General features: G+C 44.7%; 1 protein-coding gene across 1 annotated transcript in view; it reads right to left on the reverse strand.

The window, feature by feature from the left end:
* The window catches only part of LOC134354085 (voltage-dependent calcium channel gamma-2 subunit), a 209,391-nt gene extending 186,661 nt beyond the window's left edge, over nucleotides 1-22,730 (reverse strand). The window contains exon 1 of the mRNA XM_063062832.1: nucleotides 21,757-22,730. Coding sequence (XP_062918902.1) covers nucleotides 21,757-21,967 — 211 coding nt within the window. The 5' untranslated portion in view covers nucleotides 21,968-22,730. The remainder of the gene's footprint in view (nucleotides 1-21,756) is intronic.
* Between the last annotated feature and the right edge of the window lie 3,098 nt (nucleotides 22,731-25,828).

The following is a 25,828-nucleotide window of genomic DNA, read 5'->3' on the forward strand; positions in this document are numbered from 1 at the left end:
GCCGCTCCGCCCTGCAACTCATCGACTGTAACCCTAGCCTAACCACGGGACAATTCACAGAGCAAGTTAACTGACTAACTGGTACGTCTTTGGACTGCGGGAAGGAAACCAAAGCACCCGGAGAAAACCCACACATGTACGGGAAGAAACTTACAAGCTTACTTACAGAGGGTATCAGAATTGAACTCTGAACTCTGACACCCCGAGCTGTAATAGTGTCGAGTTAACTACTTGTCATTGTGGGCCGAAGGGCCTGTACTGTTCTATGTACTACACTACCGTGGCACCTGGAGGCAGCTGAAGACACACTGTACTCTCCACCACACATCTATAGAAGTTTGTCAAAGTTTTAGATGTCACGCTGAATCTCCGCAAACTGCAAAGCAAGTGTAACAGCGATAATAAAAATAAAAAATAAAGGAGGAGGGAGGAGAAGATGGCGGCGTGACGCAGCATGCGTAGCCTCTCCAGTGAAATTATATCGTATTTGTTAAATAGAGGCCGTGCACAATTCTGATTTGATGGAGACAGCCGTGAGAGCATGGGGGAACATCTGGAGTGACTTCTGAAATGCCTGGTTCGCTGCCACTGCTACTGTGCGATCGAGAATCTCCAGAGGGAAGGCCCCAAAATCCTCAGCTTTGCCTGCTGTTGGCGACCGGGGCTGGGGTCGAAGCGTTCGGCAGAGATGGTGCTCGGTGCTCGGTGTCGGAGGGCTGGTCGGAGGCTCGAAGTTTTCGGACGACTCAGAGTCGGACTGTGGTCGGGCATGGCAGGGAGAGTTTTCTTCCTTCTCCCGTCTGTGTGAGATGTGGGACTTTCGAGAGACTTTAAACTTTTTTTACCGTGCTCACGGCCTGTTCTTCATCAAGTTACGGTATTGCTTGCACTGTTGTAACTATATGTTATAATTATGTGGTTTTTGTCAGTTTTTCAGTCTTGGTCTGTCCTGTGTTTCTGTGATATCACACCGGAGGAATATTGTATCATTTCTTAATGCATGCATTACTAAATGACAATAAAAGAGGACTGCGTGTCCTCATAATCTAATCTAATCTAAAAAATCTAAGTAAATGCAAAAAAAAACAAACAAGAAAAATCCAGTGAGCAGCAGTTCTGTGGGCAAAAACGTTTTATTAATGAGTGAGGTTAGAGGAGAGTGGCGAGGTTTCTTCAATCTGACTAGAAGGTGACAATAATTCAAATAACCACATGTTCCAACAGTAGTGTGCAGAAGAGCGTCTCTGAACGCATAACGTATCGAACCTTGAAGTGATGGGCTACTACAGCAGAGGACCACGAACATACACTCAGTGTACGTTCAGGGGGTACCTAATAAAGTGGCTACTGAGTGTATAGTTTAAATCAATTAAGATCACATTTCCTTCCCTCAGAGGGATTAACAAACCAGCTAAGTTTTTATGGCAATCCAATAGTTTCATACTAGCTATATAATTTCAGACTTCATCAATTAATTAACTCAATTTAAACTCCCCCAGGTGGGATTTGAACTCATATCTCCATTAGTCAAGTGCTCTGGATTACTACCCTAGTACACAGACCCTGCACTCCCATACCTGAAGCAAAAAAGTGAAGTTGCTGGAAATCTAAAATGGAGCAGAAAATGCCAGAAACACGCGGCAGGTCAGGCAGCGGCTGCAGAGAGAGAAGCAGAGTTAACATTCCAGGTTGATACTCAACAGGGCTTTGCTTGTGAATATTCCTTGCATTTTCTGTTCCTGTGTTGTCACACCCTGATAGTCCGAGAGGGGGTAACTGAGCCTTTACTGGTCGCCAAGAGGTTCCCAGTACAGAGAGCGTTTTCTAGGAGAGTATTTTTTAGACTCTTTATCAGTCAGTCAGCATCCATCATCTCAAATGAGATGAATGCACGAGGCAGCATTGATTGCATGTACACTTTGTACCTTCTCAGGGATCTAAATTCTCTATCCAACCTTATCAAACCATTTTCAATCACTCCCATTTAACAGAATGATTGAACACATCAATGACTAATCTTAAAGACTTCTGTCGTTTATCTGGCAATTTCTTTACACACCACTATGCCAATACATATGCTGGTACGGACTCTCTTTATGGACTTCAGTTCAGAACGTTATTTGCTCACGTTTTTTGCTTGCATGATTTTTTTTCCTCTTTGCACTTTGGTGTTTGACGATCTTCATTTTTTAATGAGATCCTCTGGGTTTCTTTCGTGGCTAGCTGTCAGAAGATGAATCTCAACATTTTATACTGTATACATACTTTGACCCCTCCCCCATCACCCAGGACATGTCCTCACTGTTACCATCAGGAAGGAGGTACAGAAGCCTGAAGACACACACTCAATGATCCAGGAACAGCTTCTTCCCCTCTGCCATCCGATTTCTGAATGAACATTGAACCCATGAACACTACCTCACTACTTTTTATTTCTGTCTTTGCAATACTTATTTAACTTAACTATTTTATATATACACTTACAGTAATTTACAGTTATTTTTATGTATTATACTGTCATGTATCGCATTGCACTGCTGCTGCAAAGTTAATAAATTTCATAACATATGCTGGTGATATTAAATCTGATTCTTCCACTTAGAAAGAATAATCTCCTGAAGATAATATTACCCTAAAAGAAATGTCGAGTGCTGGGTGCATTAGTGAAGTATCTCATGTATTACAAGCTAGATGTAACACCCTGGTGTGCATTGAGGTTTTTCAAGTTAAATCAGGTACAGCTAACTGTACAGTTTATTGATATTCAGGGCCAAGCATTGAATCATAAAATATTGCTGCTTCAGAGTATTTTGGTCTCAATCACCCAGAGAGCTGTGCTGGTTGGAGACAGATGTTATGCTTTGGCTCTTGGGGGGGTGGGGGTCACCCATAATGGGGCAACGGGCAGAGGTCAGAATACGATTGGCCCACTGGTCCTGCAGGTTCAGGGGTTCAGCTCAGGGCTAATAACCCTGGCTGGTAAAACAAAATTGTTTCAGAAACAGCAGTAAAGAATCCTTTTACATCTGAGTGCGGTGGTAATCCTGAGTCTCCAGCCGGGACTTGCATGGCTGACAGTAGTGAACACTGAGAGGAAACTTCTGGCACGATGAAGGAAGCCCTGAACACCACCAGAGATGGAGGACCTTCATCACTGCCTTAAACGCCAGCGGTGTAATGAACAGAATCTTTTGGTATGACGTTTAAACATTGAGGAAAGTCACCATAGGAAAACACTCAAATTATTGAGATAATAAGATCATGAGCTGCACCATTTAAATTCAGTTGTAAAAAACTGAAAGTGTACTCAAAGGATAGGCAGGTTACCAATGAGATTCATTCATATATTGAATATTAAACCAGTCAGACTACAAATTTGTTCGACACCATGTCCCCTACACTATACTTGGAAACTGAAATATGCTTTAAAATATGGAAATAAGAATAGGGTAGCAATAGTGTTGTAATGACTCACAGTCTTGGCAAGGATGGAAGTGTCATTACATTGACCGTAAGGAATCCTTTACTGTGAAATTACAGCTCTACCAGCAACCCATAAACCAGTCTTTAGTGTAAACTCAAAACCCAAATACTCGTCCTTCCTGTCAACACAGAGGAAATAAATTGGGCCTTGCTTCAGAATCAGACTCAGGCTCATGTCTGTTATCACCGGCCTATGTCATGAAATCTGTTGATCCGCAGCTGTCGTACAGGTCAATGGGGTGTATGGGGTGGTCGGGGGGCGGGGGGGGGAGAGGGTAGCGCCTCTGGTGAAGGGGCTTGTCATGTCCATTCTAGACTGCATAATCACCTTTGGTCCGCACCTGACACTCAGCCCCGAGTTCAAAGGTCAACGTTCAAAGTAAATTTTATTATCAAAGTACACATACAACCTTGAGATTCATTCTCCTGTGGGCATACTCAGCAAATCGATAGAATAGTAACGATAACAGGGTCAATGAAAGATCAACCAGAGTGCAGAAGACAACAAACTGTGCAAATGCAAATATAAATAAATAGCAATAAATAATGAGAACATGAGATAATGAGTTAAGAGTCCTTAAAATGAGATCATTGATTGTGGGAACATTTCAAAAATGGGCAAAAGAGTGCAGTTGTTCAAGAGCCAGATGGTTGAGGGGTAGTAAATGATCTTGAACCTGGTGGTGTAAGTCCTGAGGCTCTTCTACCTTCTGCCTGATGGCAACAGTGAGAAGAGCATGCTAGGGATTCCCTGGCCACACCCCGGTACACCACCTCGACAGGTGGGCTAAACCAGGTGAGGGTAGCCAGGGGGGGCCTCATACCCCAGTGGGATAGGGACATGCCTGTCCTAGCATACGTGGACTGGGCAGCTGAGACCAACAGCGGGATCTAACGGCCAGGAAGGCTTTGTAGAGCGGGAAGGGCAAATCAAGGCTCAGAAGAAGCCGTGGGCATCCACTGCAACAAAGGAAAGTCTGAGTTGTGACAACTACCCTTACCACTGGAATCGGACGTCCAAGGTCAAGACCGAGGAACTGCCCAGTGCATCAGCTTGCCCACTTTAAAAAGTCTCCTGCACGGGTACGTTCATGCCGGACAACCAGTCACAGTGCCATGCATAAAAAATTTACTATGTTACAATTTTAAAAATATATAAATAGAAATAGTACAAGAAGTGAGGAGGTGTTCATGAATTCATGGACCATTCAGAAATCTGATGGCGGAGAAGAAGAAGCTGTTCCTAAAACATTGAGTGTGTGCCTATGAGCCCGTGGCATTACAGGAAAGGTTCTGGCATGGATAAAACAGGGGCTGATTGGCAGGATGCAAGGAGTGGGGATGAAGGGAGCCTTTTCTGGCTGGCTGCCAGTGACTAGAGGTGTTCCACAGGAGTCTGTGTTGGGACTGATTATTTTTATATTATATGTCAATGATTTAGATGATGGAATTGATGGCAGTGTTGCAAATTTTGCAGACGATATGAAGATAGGTGCAGGAGCAGATAGTTTTGAAGAAGTTGAAAGGCTACAGTAGGAATTAGACAGATTAGGAAAATGGGTAAAGAAATGGCAGATGGAATATAGTGTCAGGAAGTATTTGGTCATGCACTTTGGTAGAAGAAAGGAAAGGAATTTTCAAGATGGAGAGAAAATATGAAAAGATGAGACGCAAAGGGACTTGGGAGTCCTTGTGCAGGATTCTTTAAAGGTTAATTTTCAGGTTGAGTCTGTGGTGAGGAAGGCAAATGCAATGTATGCATTTATTTCAAGAGGACTAGAATATAAAAGCAAGGATGTACTGTTGAAACTTTATAAAGCACTGGCGGGCCCCTCACTTGGAGTACTGTGAGCGGGTTTGGGCACCTTATCTTAGAAAGGATGTGCTGAAACTGGAGAGGGTTCAAAGGAAGTTCACCAAAATGATTCCAGGATTGAATGGCTTGTCACATGAAGAGCGTCTGATGGCTCTGGGCCTGTATTCACTAGAATTCAGAAGAATGAGGGCTGACTGCATTGAAGCCTATCGAATGGCAAAATCCTTGATAGAGTGGATGTGGAGAGGATGTTTCTTATGGTGGGAGTGTCTGAGTCTGAAAGACACAGTCTCAGAACAGAAAGGTTTCCTTTTAGAACGGAGATGAGGAGGAATTTCTTCAGCCAGAGAGTAATGAATCTGTAGAATTCTTTGCCACAGGCAGCTGTGGAGGCTAAGACTTCACGTATAATTAAGGCAGAGGTTGATAGATTCTTGATTGGTCAGGGCATGAAGGGATATGAGGGAAGGCAGGAGACTGGGGCTGAGAGGAAAATTGGATCAGCCATGATGAAATGACAGAACAGACCCAATGGGCCAAATGGCCTACTTCTGCTCCTATATCTTATGGTCTTATGATCCCCATGTTTGGATTGAAATGTTGGTCCCCAGAGAGATTGTCTGAGATGTTGGTGACGAGGAACTTGAAGTTGCTCACCCTTTCCCACTGCTGAGCCCTTCACGAGGACTGGTATGTGTTCCCTCGACTTCTCCTTCCTGAAGTGAAGTCCACCATCAATTCCTTGGTCTTACTGAGGAATTCAACCCTAGGGACATAAACTGGTCTTGCAGTGAAGCCAAAATGCAGCTTGCAACAGCTAACTGAATCCTATCGAATGGTACAGCACAGGAACAGGCCCTCCGACCTACATAACGTCCATCTCCTTCCATCTTCCTTACATCCATGTGCCTATCTAAACGTCTCATGAAAGCCTCTAATGTACTTGCCTCTACCACCAGACCAGGCAGCACATTCCACGCATCTACCACTCTCTGAGTAAAAAACTTACCTCTCAAATCCCCTTTGAACCTACCCCCTCTCATCTTCAATGCAAGCCCTCTGGTATTAGACATTTCAACTCTGGGAAACAGATACTCCCTGTCTACTCTATCTCTGCCTCTCATAATCTTATAAACCTCTATCAGATCTCCCCTCAGCCTCTGGCGCTCCGGATAAAACAGCCCAAGTGAATATTATATTTGCTTATAAATTATGTTGTGTTCTAGTTATCCTAAAGCAAAGCATATTAGTCCCTGAAACAAAAGACAGCTTGCACAAAATTAAATTCCAGGGTTTAACTGCAGAAATCAGCTCACTCCCCTTAATTCCATCACGGTGGCCATTAAATCACATGGCAAATATCACATCAATGAGCAACATACACACACAAAATGCTGGAGGAACTCAGCAGGCCAGGCAGCACCTACGGAAGAGAGTGGACAGTTGGCGTTTCAGGCCGAGACCCTTCATCGGGACTGGAAGGGAAGAGGAGAAGCCAGACTAAGAAGGTGGGGGGTGAGGGGGGGGAGAAGAAAAAGAAGTACAAGGTGGTAGATGATTGGTGAAACTGGGAGAGGGGGAGGGGGTGAAGTAAAGAGCAGGAAGTTGATTGGTGAAAGAGATAAAGGGCTGGAGAAGGGGGAATCTGATAGGAGAGTTCAGAGGACCATGGGAAGAAAGGGAAGGGGGGAGAAACACCAGAGAGAGGTGATGGGCAGGTAAAAAGAAAAGGTGAGAGAGGGAAACAGGAATGGGGAATGGTGAAGGAGGTGGGGCGGGAGGAAATTACTGGAAGTTTGAGGAAATCGATGCTCACGCCATCAGGTTGGAGACGACCTAGGCGGCACTTAAGGTGTTGCTCCTTCAACCTGAGTGCGGCCTCATCACGGCAGTAGGGGAGGCCGTGAACTGGTATATCGGAATGGGAATGGGAGGCAGAATTGAAACGGGTAGCCTCCGAGCGATCCTGCTTTTTGTGGCGGGCAGAGCGAAGGTGCCCGGCGAAACAGTCTCCCAATCTACGGCGGGACTCACCGATTTACAGGAGGCCACACCGGGAACATCGGATCCAGCAGGTGACCCCAACAGACTCGCAGGTGAAGGTGTTGCTGCAATGAGTATCTCCAAACACACACACACACACACACACTAAAAACCACAAGCAAGGATGTCAAATTTAAAACACAGCACTGACTGCTGAGGCCATTCATCCACCATCACCGGGCCACACCTTTATCTCGCAGCTCCCTCCAGGCAGGGGGCATGGGGAAGCCTGAAGTTCAACACCACCAGCTTCAAGAGCAGCTGCTTCCCTTCAACCGTTCGGTTCTTGAACCAACCACACGAGCCCGATCACCACCTCAGCACAGCAAAACGGTGGCCACTTTGCACAACAATGGACATTTTCCTTTTAATATATTTATGCTTTCTTGCCAATATTGAGCATCTGATGCTCCGTGCCTGGAATGCTGCTGCAATCGAGAGATCAGCTTTGTTTTGTCACCGATACACCGAAACGTCAAGACACACAGTAAAGTGCGTCGTTTTGCGTCAATGGCCAACGCCGTCCGAGAGGGCGTGTGTCGTCACACTTTGGGCACCGACCTATAGCCATGGCATATCCGCGACTCTCTGACCCTAACCATACATCTCTGGACTGTGGGAGGAAACCGGAACACCAAGAGGAAACCCACACAGTCTCAGGGAGAACATGCAAACTCCACATAGACAGTGACAGAAATTGAACTCCAAGGAGTGAGCACTTGTGCTGCAGTGTGAAGATTCTCATTGCCCCTGTGCACTCATGAACTTGCACGTAGGAAAATAAACTTGACTTTGACTTAATTATTAATACATTTTATATCGTCCCTTGGCACATTCAACAGCTTCTGTCACCTTTGGAACTTAACAAAGGAACACACCGTGTATGTACGACGTTTTCAGCCTCACCTCCCAAACTCTGTTTGTGCTCTTTTGATTATCCACTTGATCTATATTCTTTGTCGTGTCAGATCAGTATTCACTTTCTAAATACATGATCTCATCCAAATCTATGCTGCCTGCATCTAAACCTGTACCAGGTTCATTTCATTCACCACATCTGTGCTCCCTGTCTGGCTATGCCCCAGTTTTAGAATTCTCAATCTTGCTTTCAGCTCTCTCTAAGGCTTCAAACTCCTCCGTCTCTGCATTCCTCACACAGAGAAGTTAAAACAAGTAAAATCTTTAACTGAGGTCATATTATCTAAGAAGTTTTTTTTAAAAAAAAATAGAAATTGGAGAGGCTTAGAAGGAAAATTCCACAATGCAGATTTTGTGCATCTGATGGTGCGAGATAAATTTAAATTAAGGATGCTCAGGAGGTAGAGTTAGAAGGCAGAGAAAAGGCTAAAGGTGAGATCAGTCATGATGGCTAAACAGCTTCGAGGGTCATGCGGCCTATTCCAATTTGAATGTTTTACATTCTTGTGCTCTCCCGCATCAGAATATCACTGGCATATGTCTTGACATTTATTATCTTTGTGGCAGCAGTACCATGCAATACATGATAAACATAGAGAAAAAACTGAATTACTGTACGCTTATATATGAATAATTAAATAGTTAAAGTTAGCTGAAACAGAAAAAGTAGTGAGGTGGTGTTCATGGGTTCAATGTCCATTTAGGAATCGGATGGCAGAGGGGAAGAAGCTGTTCCTGAATCGCTGAGTGTGTGCCTTCAGACTCCCGTACCTCCTCCCTGATGGTAACAATGAGAAGAGGGCAGGCCCAGGGTGGTGGGGGTTGTTCATGACGGAAGCTGCTTTTCTGAAAATGGTCTTGGATACTACAGAGGCTAGTACCTATGATGGAGGGCACTCATTTCATGTGATGGATTTACTTAAGGCTCAGTATTGGTGGCTGTTCCTCAGGCCCCACATTCTCATCGCTTTCCGGATGCTCCCTTTAAATCCTCTGGCTTTGCCCGAGCCTTTAGGTCACCTGCCCCAGTACCTTCCTTCATACATCAACCCTAGTACGACCCCAGCATGAAGCATTTCCGGAAGTTCCACCGTATCAGTGGTGCTTCTTATAAATGCAAATTGCTATTGCCAACTTCATCAGCCAAGCTCCTTCTGCTTATTAAAGACAGTTCGTCGAATTTTTAAATGAAAATGGTGGTCTCAGCCATGGCCAAGATCACGGCAGTTCAAAGAAAGCAGAACTGAAGCACTCACTCCACTGGTCTGTAAATGTCAGTGAGTTTACTCTCTCTCCCAAGACAACGACTGGACAGTATTTTGCATACAGGAGGCATTGTAAAGGTCAGACAAACTGAAGGACAGCTTTCTATAATACCATAACCTCAGGCTGGCTTACAGCATTTCCAGAAATTAACATTCTGAAGTATTATGAGTAAACCAAAACTGAGCATATCTCCCCCTTATTTAAGTTCATCCCGCATTTGAATGCAAAACCCCAGAACAGTACTGAGGGAGGGGCTCCACGATCAGAGATACTGTCTTTTAGAGGGGATGCTAATCAAAGCTCAAAGTTTGAAGTAAATTTATTATCTAAGAACATTTATGTCACCGTTTACAACCCTCAGATTTATTTTATTGCGGGCATCGACAGTAAATACTGCATAGATTTGGATGAGATCATGTATTTAGAAGGTGAATACTGATCTGGCGACGAAAAATATCGAGGGGGTAATCAAAAGGGGAAAGCTGGGAGGCATGGTAGCATTGTGGTTAGCACAACCATTCACAGTACAGACGACCCAGGTTCGATTCCCGCCACTGCCTGTAAGGGGTTTGTACGTTCTCCCTGTGACCGCGTGGGTTTCCGCCCACAGTTCAGAGACGTACTAATAATTGGTCATTGCAACTCGTCCGATGATTGTAATAACAAATAAAGTTCCTCTCGGGTCTCACTGGCGCACTGGGCGGCAACCTTGCCGTTTTACGGGGCTGAGTCACCAGCTCGACGCTCAACCCAGCACGGATGGGCCGTGTGGATTCGGACCCAGGCCACTCGCCCCGAAGCCCATTACGGATACCACTACACCACCGGCCCACGATTAGTGTCGGATTAAAACTGGGGATTTGCTGAGAGGCCTGAAGGGCCCATTCCACACTGTACCTCAATAACTAATAAATACATAGAAAGAAACGCAATAGAATCAATGAAAGACCGCACACAACAAGACAGGCAAACAACCAGTGTGCAAAAGACAACACACTGCAAATACAAAACAATAAAAAAAAGCAATAACTATTCAGAACATGAGATGACAAGCCCTTGAAAATGAGTCTGTAGGTTGTGGGAAGTCCGTACAGAGTATGGCAGTGTAGTGGTTAAGGTGTTGGGCTGGCAGCCAGAATTCTGCACCACTGGCTCAGAGATAGGATTCGAATCCTGCCAGGTCAGCTGGGGAACTAAATTAAAAAAACGGAATTTTAAGAAGAGAACGGATGTTCTTCGTGGTAGGAAATCTGCGGTCCTGGCCTGGCCTAAATGTGACTGCAAACCCACTGGGGCAGTGTATGGGAATATATAGGAACTGAGTGACTGCAAACTCACTGGGGCAGTGTATGGGAATATATAGGAACTGAGTAGGTGCAGTTAGGGACGGACTTGCCATGCTTATGTTGGGAGGAAGGGAGAGGGGCACTTCTTCCTGGTCTCCTGGCCACTATTTACCTCTCATCCAATATTAGGGAAAAGAAGCCAGATATTTAGTTCTGATTAAGGTTTACGGGTCTGAAACATTAACTGTTTTGCATTTCTGCGTATGCCACCTGGCCTACTTTATCCAGTTTTTAAAAAATTTATAGGCTATTTCTGGGATCTTTCTATGTACCAGTGAGCTGAAACACTCCCTGCATTACACCAGTCCGAAAGCTGTTCAGCAGGTGTAAAGCACATTTGGGAGCAGACTCGATCGGCCTAATTCTGCTCCTGTATCTAATGGTCTTATGGTCCTGTGGTACCGTGTAGGACGCCTCTCACCTGGGACAAATATTCAGGCAAAAAGGCCTCTTGAGATTCACGGTGGCGATGTTGCTGGCAACAAGTTTTGACGTAGCATGCTCCTTGTTCTGGAGATAAAACAAGTGGTCCATCACAGGCAAAGCCTCCTCACACCACTGAGCAGATTTACTAGGAGCACTGGCACAAGAAAACAGCAGCCATCATTAAGGACTCCCGTCATCCAGGCCACGCTCTCTTCTCTCTTCCACCACTAAGTAGGAGGCACAGAAGCCTCAGGTCCCACACCACACCACCAGATTCAGGAACAGCTATTACCCTACAGCCATCAGGCTCCTGACAGCATGGATAACTTCACTCATCTCAACACTGAACTGACTCCACAACATGTGAACTCACTCTCAAGGACTTTACCACTCGGCATTTAATTCCTTTTCCTTAATTATCTGAACTTTGAACTTTGACTCCACAAGTACAGTAGGGCTTTGGATCTGTTTGTGGAGCTGGTGGACATATTGTCGGTGGCAAGTTCAGCTGGGGCCTCTGTGCCACCTGCAAAGGAAATTGGCGAGTGAGCCCTACGGAAAGGCCAGTGACGAGATATTTGGTCCCTGCATTAGTTGTGTTCCTTCCATCTGCTTAATGGGGTGGTGGCTGCTGTTTTCACAAAACGGGATGACATATTTTTTAGATGCTCTTGCGTGTGGGGAGGTTGGTGTGGTCTGTGACTCCGCCATCTCATGAAGGATGCTGGGTCTGCGGTGAATATTGGCCATTTGTTTGGAACATTTGCAGAGGCCCTGTTACTGTCAACAAGGTGGCAATTAGCTGCATATTTTCTTTAAAGATACAGCACTGTAACATGCCCGCTCTGCCCAATTACCAATGAAGCTACTAACCTGCTTGTTTTTGGAATGTGGGAGGAAACAGGAGCACCCAGAGGAAACTCACACAGTCAGGGGGAGGATGTACAAACTTTATTGACAGCAGCAGGAACTAAACCTGGGCCGCTGGAGCTGTCATAGTGTTACGCTGACTGCTATGCATTCATACTGTCCCAGTGACCTGTGATATATGTAGCATCTGGAGGATCATGGGAGAGATCGGGCAATACACAGAGCAGCACTGTGGTACGGAGCGTTCAAAGTGAACTCCCCCATGACATCCCCAAGTCGCTCCAGGAGGTTTCACTTGGGAGCCAGTTTTATTGGATGAGGCCAGAGTGCGGGTGGCGTCTCTGGCATCCAATGTGAGGTTTAAGAACAGGCCTTCTTCTGCAAAGGAAGACAACACTGTCCCCCACTTGCCACCTCATACTCCGCTCCCACCCCCCACCTTCTTATTCTGCCTTCGTCCCTGTTCCTTTCCAGTCCTGATGAGGAGTCTCAGCCCAAAACTCAGACTGTTCATTCCTTTCCATAAATGCTGCCTAGCTTGCCGTGTTTCTCAGACATCTTGGGCTTGTTTCCCCCCCTCCCCAACCAACCATCACTACTTTATCATTTCCTGTCAGTCACCTTATGTACAGACACTCCAGTGCCTAGCATCACTTTATGGACATGCAATCCATCTATGTATGTAAGCTATCTTAAGTATTTTTATTTATTGTGTTTTTTTATTATTATTGAGTTCTTTATCATATCGTGTTTTTTTTTGGGCTGCATTGGATCCAGAATAACAATTATTTTGTTCTCCTTTACACTAGTGCACTGAAAATGGTATTAAACAATCTTGAATCTGCAGAATCTCTTGTGTTTACGACTTCCTCCTCCTAGCTCTTGCTGTTCAGTGGAACATTAAATTCACCAGCTTGGTTTGGATTGGGCTGGAGAAGCCGAAAGTAGTAATCACATCCCTGTAGGTGTGTGATAAGGCAGTGTCGTGGTCACTGGATTAGCAGTCTGGTATCAGGAATGTTTATCCAGAGTCAAGAGTTTAAATCTCGCAATGGGAAATGGGGAACCAGATTGTTAAAGAAAAATCTAGCCTTCGGCACAGTAGCATAACACTATCACGGTGTCAGTTACCTGGGTTCAATTCTGCTGCTGTCTGTATGGGTTTTGAAAGCTCACAAGAGAAAATCTGCAGATGCTCGAAATCTAGAGCAACACACAGAAAATGCTGGAGGCACTCAGCAGGCCAGGCAGCATCAATTGAAAAGAGTGAACAGTCGACGTTTCAGGCCGAGACCCTTCTTCGGGACCAGTTTGAGTTCCTCCAGCATTTTGTGTGTGTGTGTGTGTCGTTTTGGATTTCCAGCATCTGCAGACTTTCTTGTGTTTGAAATATGTAAATACGTAAAGCAGATCTCAATAACTGTATTTGGGGAAACTGCCCCCTTCCTTTTGCACCCTGAGGAATGGCCTTGGCCTGAAACATCGACTGTTTATTCCCTGTATAGCTGTTGCATGACCCGCTGAGTTCCCCCTGAATTTTGTGTCTGCTTCTGCACAAAAGAAACCCACATCCCGTTCACTCACGGCTCTCTGGGAGGGCCCTCTGCTGTCCTTACCCAAGACGACTTATACGTGACTTCACACCTGGCATTGTGCTCGAATCTTTATTGCCTTGGAAAGGATGGCATCTACAGACAAATGGCTTTAACCAAAAGGTGCTCATGGGCTTCCTGTTGCTGGTGCAAAGCCATTGATATTGATGAGCTACTGAGGCCCTAGTGTGCACCATGTCCATTGCACAGAAACAACCTGGTGGCAGGAACATCCATATCTCTAACTTCTGCTAATCTTTCATTCCATTCCCCATTCTGGCTCCCCTCCTTTCTTCTCCTCACCTCCCTCTAGTGCCCCTCCTCCTTCCCTTTCTCCCAAGGTCCACTCTCCACTCCTACCAGATTCCTTCTTCAGCCCCTTTACCTCTCCTACCTATCACAGCATAGCTTCTCACTTCAAGCACCCTCCGCCACCCACCCACCTTCCCCGGCCTCACCTATCACCTTCCAGCGTGTACACCTTCTCCACCTTCTACCTTCTTATTCTGGTTTCTTCCCCCTTCTTTCTTCATCCTGCTGAAGGGTCTCAGACCAAAACGTTGACTGTTTATTCCCCTCCATAGATTCTGCCTGAGCTGCTGAGTTCCTCCAGCATTTTATGTGTATCGAGCTGGAAAATGGCAGGTGCAAGAATTAACCCCTGTGTGAGGTCTCTATTCATCGTTTGTACTCAGGTGGTCTTGTTGCCATTTTAAGACCAAAAGATATAGGAGCACAATTAACCCATTTGGCCCATCGAGTATACATAAAGACTCGGCCTCCACAGATGCCTGTGGCAAAGAATTCACAAATCTCTGGCTAAAGAAATTCCTCCTCATCTCCGTTCCATGGTTGTGTCTTAGATACATTTTTCGCTAAGGGGATAATAATCCTATGAGTTCTACGGTACTCGACAATCTGTGAGAGAGTCATCCGTTGACCATTGTCTGGCAGTGCCACGTATCTCTAGCATCTCTGTGAGGGCACTTGCATTTTCCACTACCCCTGAAGACCTGTCTTACTGTTAGTACTGGGCGCAAGGATCTGACCAGAGCAACCTAGCAACCTCTTCCCTCTCCAGCTCATTTGCGATGGGTCCTTGAGACTGATTTCTCTGTTTAAGCAACTGTTGAAGCACCTTGTGGGCTTTTGGAGGCAACTTTCAAGATTGCTCCAATGTGCTTGTCCTATACTGCGACAATGAGGAGGCATGATTTTAAGATGATTGGAGAAATGTATAGGGGAGATGTCAGACGATTTTTTTTATACAGATAATGATGGACGTGTAGAACGCCCTGCCAGGGGTGGTAGTTGAGACAGATACATTAGGGACGTTTAACAGGCACTAGGCATGTGGATGATAGAAAGATAGAGGGTTATGTGGAAGAGAAGAGTTAGGTTAATCTTGGAGAAGGTTAAAGGGCTGGCACAACATCGTGGGCCGAAGTGCCTGTACTGAGCAGTAGTGTTCTATGTTCTAATATTGAAACTATGAAGTAGGAGCAATTCTTTACCTAATCTTTCAGAGCCTCTTCACAGATAAAAACACAGGATGCCGCCACGTAGAATTCAGACACAACGCAATGCAGTAAGGTGGACTGGGGAGTCGTGACAGGGCTCGGGCACCCCGCGCCTGCTGGTTACTATGTGACGTTGGGCAGAAACCCAGAGATATGGGAATGAGAGAAGTGAGTGTTGGGAAGGAGAAGTATCGATGGACGCCCGAGGAGCCACCAAGGCAGGGGAGAATAATGGCTAATGTGAGGCGTGGAGCTTTCCAAATGTGGAAATGATCTGCAGTTAGTGTTGGAACCACAGGCATTTCCCACAACAGTGAGCAGCTGTGCTGATCTCCCAAATAGATGGGAGAACTATGAGGATCTCCTGTTACGACAGTGGGTTGGGATGTGTGTGGGGGTCAACAGTGATATCTGGAAGCACTGGGAAGCCCAAGGGGAATTTCTCATTGTGGGGGAGGTGGAGATGGAGATGTGAGGAGAATAAAACTGGGGAATGCCTACTAGGATGGGCGAGTCTCCAAACACCTCCTTCAGGGATGAAGGGGATCATTGTAGGGATAAGAGATCCGTGGACTTCCCAATATCAGGTGGAGGGGTTGGTTATTGCTGGACTTCTTTTTCAGGATGAAGGAACTCTGGAGGTTTCCTGCAGGTATTAGAAGCTCTGAGGATTCCCAGGGATCAGGGAGGCATTGGGACTACCTGCTGGATTGAGGATACCATGTGAACCTCTGGCAGGGATATGAGGTTGGTGGCAATCTCCTGTTGGGATAAGGGAGCCATGGCACTCTCTTAGATAGGTGGCAATGGATGATCGTCCAAGTCTCATTCACTTGGGGAAAAGAAATCTTCCCTTAACTTAGAGTCACAGAACATTACAGCACAGAAAAAGGCCCTTCGGCCCATCTAGTCCATGACAAACTATATTTCTGCCTACTCCCATCGACCTGCGTCTGGACCATAGCCCTCCATACCCCTCCTATCCATTTGTACTTGTCCAACCTTCTCTTAAATGTTAAAATCAAACCTGGATTCACCACTTCTGCTAGCAGCTTGTTCCACACTTTCACAAACCTCTGAGTGAAGAATTTATCCCTTAAACATTTCACCTTTCACACTTAACCCATAACTCCCAGTTTTATTTTCACCCAACATCAGTGATAAAAGCTTGCTTTTAGCCGATCTATACCACTCCTAATTTTGTCGACCTTTATCAAATCTCTCCTCATTCTCCTACACTCCAAGGAATAAAGTCCTAACTTATTCAGACTTTCCCAATAACTCCAATCCTCAAGTCCTGGCAACATCCTTGTAAAATTTCTCTGTACTCTTTCAACCTTATTGCTGTCTTTCCTGGAGTTAGGTGACCAGAACTTAAACAACATTTGCCAATGTTGAAGCAATTTTCCTTAATGCTGGAGTTCTGAAACGTTATTTGGTTCTGTGGCTGATTATTGGGAAAGGGGTTACTACGAGAGCTCCATAAAATAGGAGTGGTGCTGCAGAACTTCTGGGCATCTCCCGTCACCCCCAGCGATGATATCAACAGAGCCATACTTAATGGTGTCATGTTAAAGAGAGGTTTCAACCTTAGAGGTCATCTCTCCAGCTGCCTGTTGCCTAGAGAGTTAAGGCAGGAAGAGCTGCATTAAATGCATGACTGCTTGACATCCCCCAAGTGCACAGATATCTCCCTTGGTAACATTTAGATTTATCCAAAACAAAGAATTCTGCACATCTCCTGTATAATTTTTAGCCGACTAATTTATATTCAAACACAAGCCCTGCTCTCGCAGCATCTCCAGAAACATATTTCTTTTTCCGCCAAATGCAGCCATCTTATGGCAATATTACAGACAGCGTCGGCTTCATGCTCCTCACATCACAGCCGTCAATAGCCAAATCATGGAAACCCAACTAATCACAAAAGATCATGTCATAGCTGCTTGTATCAACATGCAATTGTTATTTTGGGTGTTGCATTCATCGGCTGAGGGATGCTTGCCTTGGGAGTGGGATGGGTGAGACTTTGGATGGTCCATATTTCACGGGTTAAGTGCAAAGCAAAGCTCCCCCATGTTAAGTGACACGCAGAAAATGCAGGGGGAACTCAGCAGGTCAGGCAGCATCTACGGGAAGGAATAAAAAGTCGACACGTAGGGGAGAGAAAGGGAGAAGAAGCCAGAATAAGAAGCTAGGAGGAGGGAAGGGCGTGCAGTCTGGAAGGTGATAGGTGAAGCCAGCTGAGGGGGAAGGTAAGGGGATGGGAGGGGAATGAACGGAGAAGCTGGGAGGTGATTGGTGGAATGAGAATGAGGCGGGGGGAGGGGAAGGAGTACAGGCTCGAAGGTGATAGGTGAAGCCGGGTGAGGCTGGCGGAAGGGCGCTGTGGATGAAGTGAGAAGCTGGGAAGTGATAGGTGGAAAAGATAAAGGGCTGAAGAAGAAAGGGCACCAGAGGGAGGCAATAGGCAGTAAGGAGAAGAGAATAGTTGAGAAAGGAGCCAGAAGGGGAAATGCAGAAGAGAGAAGGGTCAGGAAGGAAGAAATTACCGAAAGCTAGAAAAATCAATATCTATATTGTATCATGCTCCCTCAGAACAATGTTAGATATCAGGTTAAACTCCTTCTTTGTTGTGATGTGATATATTCCCAGGACTGGCTCAGCCTGGGTTAGGCACAAACTAACATTTCCCCTATATATTGGTTTCAAATACTCCCATGGCAGGGACAGTTGGGGCCAGACAAAAAAATTGATGCTCCTGTTTACACTGTCCCACCAGACAGTCACAAGCAGTGCCAACATGGTCTAAACACAAAGTAACACACAGAAATGCTGGAAGAACTCAGGCAACGTCGATGGAAGGGAGCAAATTGTGGGCATTTTGGCTGGGACCATTCAGCAGGGCTCAACCTAAAAAATAAGGCTGTTTATCCCCCTCCACAGAAGCTGCCTGACCTGCTGAGTTCCTCCGTCATTTTCTGCACGTTGCTCAAGATTTCCAGCATCTGCAGAATCTCTCGAGTTAACGGCTAAACACAAAATGAAGCTCCCTCTATACTGTTCTATCAACCAGTGCTGGGAAGAGACGGTGTGTTGTTTTATTAGAAGGTAAAGCACCCGCCCTCTACACAGTTCGATCAAACACTCACAGCGAAAGACAGCAGAGATTAGATACAGAGCAGGCCCCCATTTACACTGCCCTATCACATACTGCCAGAGTAGAGGGAGTGTGGAATAGATATAGAGTAATGCTCCCTCTACAGTATCCTATCACATATCGTCAGAGTAGAGGGAGTGTGCTTCGGATAGAGAGTAGTACTCTCTCTACCCTATCCTATCACATACTCCCAGAGTATGGGCAGTGTGGACTAGATGCAGAGTAATATTTTCTCTACAGTATTCCGTCACATTTTGCCAGAGTATAGGGAGTGTGCATTAGGTACAGGGTAATGATCCCTATAGTTTATCCTATCACATAATACCAGGGCAGAGTGTGGGGATTAGATACAAAGTAATGCTCTCTCTAGTTTAGCCAATCACATACTCCAGACTAGAGGGAGTGTGGATTACATGCAGAGTAATGCTCCCTCTACAGTATCCTATCACATATTGTCAGAGTAGAGGGAGTATGCATTAGATACAAAGTACAGATCACTCTACCCTATCCTATCCACATATAGCCAGGACAGAGAGTGAGGATTAGAGAGCGAGTAATGCCCCATTTATTGTATTACATAATGCCAGGGTAGAAAGTATGGTCATTGTCAGGATATTCTTACTCTCCTTAGATGCTTTCCCTTGCAACCATAGAAGCTGCGGCCATTTGCCATACCCTACAGCCAGACTGCGTATCGAGCAAGTGAAGAAACGAGCAGCACCCAGATCGGAACAGTGACGCTCTCCTTCCCACCTCATGGTCACGGCCCATTGATAAAAGGATCAGAACACTTGCCACTATGCTACGAAGGGCTCATAGGATGCATCCTGCCACATTTGAATACATGGCAGATGTTGGTGCACAGAGGCATCCTATACAATGGAATTGAGAAGATGCACAGGAGGCTTGGTAGTAAATGCTGCACACTGGATTGGTGGCAAGGACTACTGTATCTGTAGCAGGAACAAGCAAGTCCAAAAACGTTTGAGTCCCAACACTCGCTGTACATCCAACATATTAAATACAATTTAGTACTCGATTCTCTTTTACACAGCGTTTGAGTCCAGTGCAGAGACCAGGTTATCTCAGAAAATGGTGATTTATATTAACTAACCAACCAAGCATAGTAGCTGCAGCTGCAACGACAATAATACCCATTTGCAAATGTTATAACTTCCCGATTTTAAAAACGTGACCACTACCGGACAGAAATCCACCTTACTGTCAAGTGGGGCATATTAACACGAGAGCCAAATTGGAGCACAAGCTTTAAGACAAAAGTTGATTCCCAATACCCACGACCGCAACAAGTAACTGGAGAAGGTCTCCCTGTGATATAATAACATTTAAGCAGATAAAAAACCTTATTTAATAACTCGAAGATAAGGGTAAAAAAAAGATTTTTTTTTGGCTACTGCCTGGTCCGTTTGGAGACAATGAACGGGCAATAGGCTCAATTCTACAGCCCGCTGTGTCACCAATTAGCACAGAATTGTGAAAACTCCGCTCAAAAGCCCGAAGGTTTGCAAATTAATTATGTTTAACCCTTTGATCCCAAGGATGCAACAGTACCAGAGAGAAAAAAAAGCAGACTCTGTTAAAACACACTCAATTGCATCTCAAATCCAACTGCTTTAGATTAAAAACACAGATATTGCACGCAGTTCCCAATTCCACAACAACCTTGCTGGAACTTGATTCCACGTTAGAAGAAAATCGCAGGCACACACAATACAAATTTCGAACATAGTGGATCGCGATTTAACACAAGGCACCCCGTGGACAACATCTATCCGAAAAAGTCTTATCACTTAAACCACAGCTATTGGAAGGATCTCAGATGAACACGTCTATAAAAATATTTATGTTTCATAGGGTTAAAATAGCAACGCATCTAGACAGTGGGTAAAGTTTGACATATAATCAATCAGACTAAAATGATAGATTTTCTTTCAAAAGTCTTGGGTCTTTTAGTTTACGACCATGAGTCATATTTGGCTTTTTTAAATGACAGAGATGGTGACGTCATTACTGTTTTTAGCAGTGTATTTTAAGGCTGATATATTATAATTTTTTTTCCCTTTAAAATCTCGGAGGGAGGAGGGGGTTTAGCTTTTGATTGTAAGAGACTCCAGCCCCAAAGGGGAAAGGATGGGAACACACTGTTCAGACGCCTCTTTTATCCCAGTAGAAGGTAATAATCGCCCACCCTCCTCCTGCTCAAACTATTCATTGCAGTTAGGTTCACCCCTTTCGGGGAGGGAAAATTGCATCCCATCGCACCCCACCGCACCGAGCCTGACTGATGAAACCGTGTCACTATTAGCACTCCATCACAATTGACCGCTTCAATGACTAGATTAATATATACGGACATACTTTAGAATTTATCACGGGAACCACGTGAGAGGATAGAGCAAAATTACATCGGGACCTTGGCAGAAAAGGGGGTGGGGGTATGCTTCCCTCGTTGGGACCCGGAATGTAAATCCCTTTGCAATCGGACCTTCTTCCCCAGATAATGCACGTTTTAAGGTACATCAAAACGTAACGTTTATTTGCAAAATGGACCCTCAAAACCTGGGAACATCTGCTTCTTTTTCTTTTATTTCCCCTTCTTTTTTTTACATATCCCAGCTTGTTCCCTCTCCTCGTGTCATACCGATCGCACAGGTTTCAAAACTCCCTTCGTTCCTGACAATGTTTATCTTGCTAGGAGGCATTGTGGCTTTATTTTGCGGGGAGCGGGAGGCGTTTTTTATCCTATCCATCACACACACGGAAAAGCAGACAGAATCTTAAAAAATGTTCCCATTTTGTCTTTGATAAGCATTAATTCTGACACACCCAAAATGGCTGTTTCTTTTCTTAGTGCAATAATATAGCTATTGAAGGGGGAAATAATGAATGTCACCCTTTTATAAATAAAAATGAAATTAATATTTCATTAGCCAACAAACTGAATCTTCATTCAAAGATCCCCGTGTATGAATAATGACACGATCCTCCAACGATTCCCTTTCCGTTTACCAAAATACCCCTGATTGATTCGATCTATTGATTTTTAGAGGGTGGACGAGCATACAGTATTCAGCATGTAACCTTACTGCAGAATATGTTAACGGGAGACTGGATGGTGGAAAGTGGAAAGATGCAGAATGCGTCAAAAAAGCACCATTGAGGGAAGTCGTTTTTGCTATTCATTCCATGTCCGGCCATAGGTCTCTCATTTACAATTAACATGGGGGAATGTGGGGGAAGGAGCGCATGAACAGAGATGGTGGATATGAGGGAAGGGGGGTGGGGGATGAAATACCTTCAAGACAGCAAGTTCTCCATAATCCAGAGTGGGTCATCACTTCCTCGTTCTTTTTGCTGGTCTCATTTTCACTGACTGATTTGCTTTTGCAAACCCCCCTAGAGTATAGCCAGTAGTCTGTTCCCACAGCAATGGTCATTAGACTGAAAGCTGCAAAAGCGCCCACAGTAGTGAGGAGCATCTGTACACCGCGATCAAACAGACCCATAATTCTTCATTATATTCGGGCACACACACAACACACTTTTTTTTTCTCTCTGTCTCTCTCGCTCTCCTCTCTCAGGTAGACGAGAAAATATCCCTCTTCAGAAATGAATGGGGAGCAAAGAGATCAAGAGATGGGCAGGGAGACCACTGTCAGTTCAAATCCAATATATATGTTCTATAGATATATATGGGATATATATTTATCTATATTTAAATAAAAAAACAAAACAAATCCCCAAAAAAATAGATATGTTAATCCTTTTTTCTAAAATTCTGATCCCCAGTTTCCATAAGTGATGGCTATTTCTGAGAGATCTTCAGGAGAAAGATAAAGATGAAGAGCATTATCGTTGGAGCTGCTTTTCCTCACGGTTTAGGGAGATGGAGCTCGCATCGATGAAACCGTCTTTAGGTTTTCGCTTACAGCTATTCCAAACGCCATGAATTTTTGCGGTTTTCTTGCCCTCAGAGTAGCGCCGGGTCTGATGTCGTGATGGTCTGTGTTGCTCGTGGACGTATTTTCAAACGAAAATGATTGAGGTTTAGACTTGAAGGAAGATGTTCGCCACGCAGCTCGTGGTCCGTGAAGACATAGAGTTGCTCAGCGGCTTTTTTTTTTGGTGCTGAAATGGACAGCTCCCGATTTTTCAGGCGTTGCTGTTCTCAGATTCGCTCCGGAGACGCATTCTTCCTCTCGCCTCTGTCCTGTTCCCCCCGCCTCCTCCTCCTTCTCCTTGTCCCCGGTCCTTTCTCCCCTCTGCCTCTCTCCCTCTCCCTCTCGGATGGTGGAAAGAACAGCTCCCAGGCTGAGCACGAAGAAGGCGTAGCCAGTCCTTCCCAGCCTCTCTCGTCACTCTAACAGTACGTGCCCTCAGCTCCCAATGCAGCCCTCGCATCGCAATTAGATCGGCAAGCACATACACACAAAAAAAAGAGGGGGGAAATCGCGTGGTTCTGGGCAACTAGGATTAAACAACAGCATGTGGAAGGGTCCGTTCAAATAAAAAAGTTACCGCAGATTTTCTCTGATACAAGAACTCATCCTGTCAATTAACCTGTTATTTTTCAATCCCAGATTGCTGCCAGCGTTTTCTTCAGCAGAGAGGTCCACACTATGGGCAACATGGATTCAAACCAAGTAGTACAAGGATCAAGGGGAAAAGTTTTTTTTTCATCCAAAGTGTAGTGGGGCCCCGGGACTCTGCCTAAAAGGGTGCTGGGGTAGAGACCCTCCCTGCATTTACTAAATATCTGGGTGCACACTTGCAGAGACGTAATCTACAAGGCAGCAAACCAGCAGCTGGGAAATTGAATGCCCATAAAGTTTGGCCCGGGTGGATACATTGCGCCAAATGAACTACTTCAATGAATTTTGTATTGGGGTTATTAGGGATTATCTACTTTTTAGATCCAAACTGTGGGTCAGTCATTCCAATGCAAAACGCGGCCGGAACTTCTTCCCTAGGAGTGGCAACCGGGTGTAGTAAATCCATTACAGGTATCTTTCACCAATATATAGACATTCCAGTATCATTATTCCCCCATTCCAGAGATATTTACTAATATAACTTGAAGCATGTAGTCACCACCAAAGATTTACGTGCTGATATTTTGCCTTGGCTATGTATTTTTAATATAGGCAGCTCAATATCAACTCATTTAAAGTTGTCTACTTGGTACGTAGAGGGAAAAGAAATAGAGGAACACACTGATAGAATGAGATGGAGAATGATGATGTGGACCATAAGTGCTAACATGCAGCAGTTGGGCTGAATGGCCAGTTTCTGTGCTATAATTTATGCAATGTAAGCTCTTTCAAACAATTATTTCCAACAATAAAGATTTTCCCCTCAACTCCTCTTATTATAAATTCTGACCAGACGGTAACCTAGGAATAAGGCATGACAACATGCATTACACAGAGACAACAAATTGCAGAATATGATTCTTCTTATGATCCACTGTGCCCATCAGGATCACAAACTTTCCCTTTGAGAAGGAACCTTGCTCTTTTTGCCCAATTAGTTGATCGTATTCAGACTGAGATTAGGATTTTTTTCAAAGTATTGATTATTAATTTACCTCTGAAATTCCCCATTCTATGGAGCCCATCAGAGATGCTAACCTCATCAGTGAGCCCAAAGCCCAAGAATGTTTTTGTATTTTATAATTCACTTCAATTCTACAGAATTCTTGACTTAATTCTGGTGATTTCAGAAGGAAAATCTGCATTTACTGGAAATCCAGAGTAGCACATATAAAATGTTGGAGGGAATCAGCAGGTCAGGCAGCATCTATGAAGAGGGATAAACAGTTGTCATTTTGGGCTGAGAATCTTCATTGGGACTGACAAAATCAAACGCTCCCGGGGCAAGGCCAGCATACGTTAGATACAGAGACTGATCTGGGGTCTTAGCCCAAAACACAGAAGTGAATAAACAGTCGACATTTCAAAAAGAGTCTCGTCCTGAAACATCAACTGTTTATTCATTTCCATAGATGCTGCCTGACCTGCTGAGTTGATCCAGCATTTTGGGTGTGTTCCTTTACAGGAATGTTAACTTCAAATTTGACACTGAGCCAAATAAAGAAATATACAGTATGTCATCAGATTGTAGCACAGAATCAGGCCCTTCAGCCCAACATGTTCTCACATGTGGAAGCATTGGAAAGGGTACAGAGGAGATTTACCAGGATCCTACCTGGTTTAGAGAGTATGCATTACGATCAGAGATTAAGGGAGCTAGGGCTTTACTCTTTGGAGAGAAGGAGGATGAGAGGAGACATGATAGAGGTGTACAAGATAATAAGAGGAATAGATAGAGTGGATAGCCAGCGCCTCTTCCCCAGGGCACCACTGCTCAATACAAGAGGACATGGCTTTAAGGTAAGGGGTGGGAAGTTCAAGGGGGATATTAGAGGAAGGTTTTTTACTCAGAGAGTGGTTGGTGCGTGGAATGCACTGCCTGAGTCAGTGGTGGAGGCAGATACATTAGTGAAGTTTAAGAGACTACTGGACAGGTATATGGAGGAATTTAAGTTGGGGGCTTATATGGGAGGCAGGGTTTGAGGGTTGGCACAACATTGTGGGCCGAAGGGCCTGTACTGTGCTGTACTATTCTATATTCTGCAAACTATCAAGCAGCCATCCATGTTACTCCCAATTTTGTGCAGATAAGCAAACTCTTAGGTCAAATATGTAAATATTTAAGGGAAGCTTAAGAGAGGACTATGATAAAAGCAAAAAATAGGGACAACACGGCAGTGTAGTAGTTATAACATTATTATAGCACTGGGTGATGTGGGTTCAATTCCCACTACTGTCTGTAAGGCATTTGTATGTTCTCCCCATGTGTGAATGGGTTTCCACTGGGTGCTCATTTTTCCTCCTATGTCCCAAAGACATACATAGGTATATTTGAAGTGGAGGTTGTTAGGTTCCTGATTAATAAATGTATCAAATGTTATGGGGAGAAGGCGAGAATGGGGCTGAGAGGGATAGTAAATCAGCCATGATGGAATGGTGAAGCAGACTAGATGGGCCAAATGGCCTAATTCTGCTCCAACATCTTAAGGTCTATGGTCTTATGGTTAATTAATTACATGGGTGTAGTTGAGTGGTTGCAGGCTTGTTGATCCAGAAGGACCAGTTACTGTACTGTATATCTGAATAAAGAAATAAGACACAAAGTTCAATGTAAACTTATCATCAAAGTACATATACGTCACTATATACAACATGGAGATCCAGTTATTTGTGGGCATTTACAGTAAATACAAGGAACACCATAGAATCAATGGAAGAACATACCCAACAGAACGGGCAAACAACCAATGTAAAAGGACAGCAAACTGTACAAAT

Source organism: Mobula hypostoma, chromosome 11 (genome assembly GCF_963921235.1).
Source record: "Mobula hypostoma chromosome 11, sMobHyp1.1, whole genome shotgun sequence".
Classification (NCBI taxonomy): domain Eukaryota; kingdom Metazoa; phylum Chordata; class Chondrichthyes; order Myliobatiformes; family Myliobatidae; genus Mobula; species Mobula hypostoma.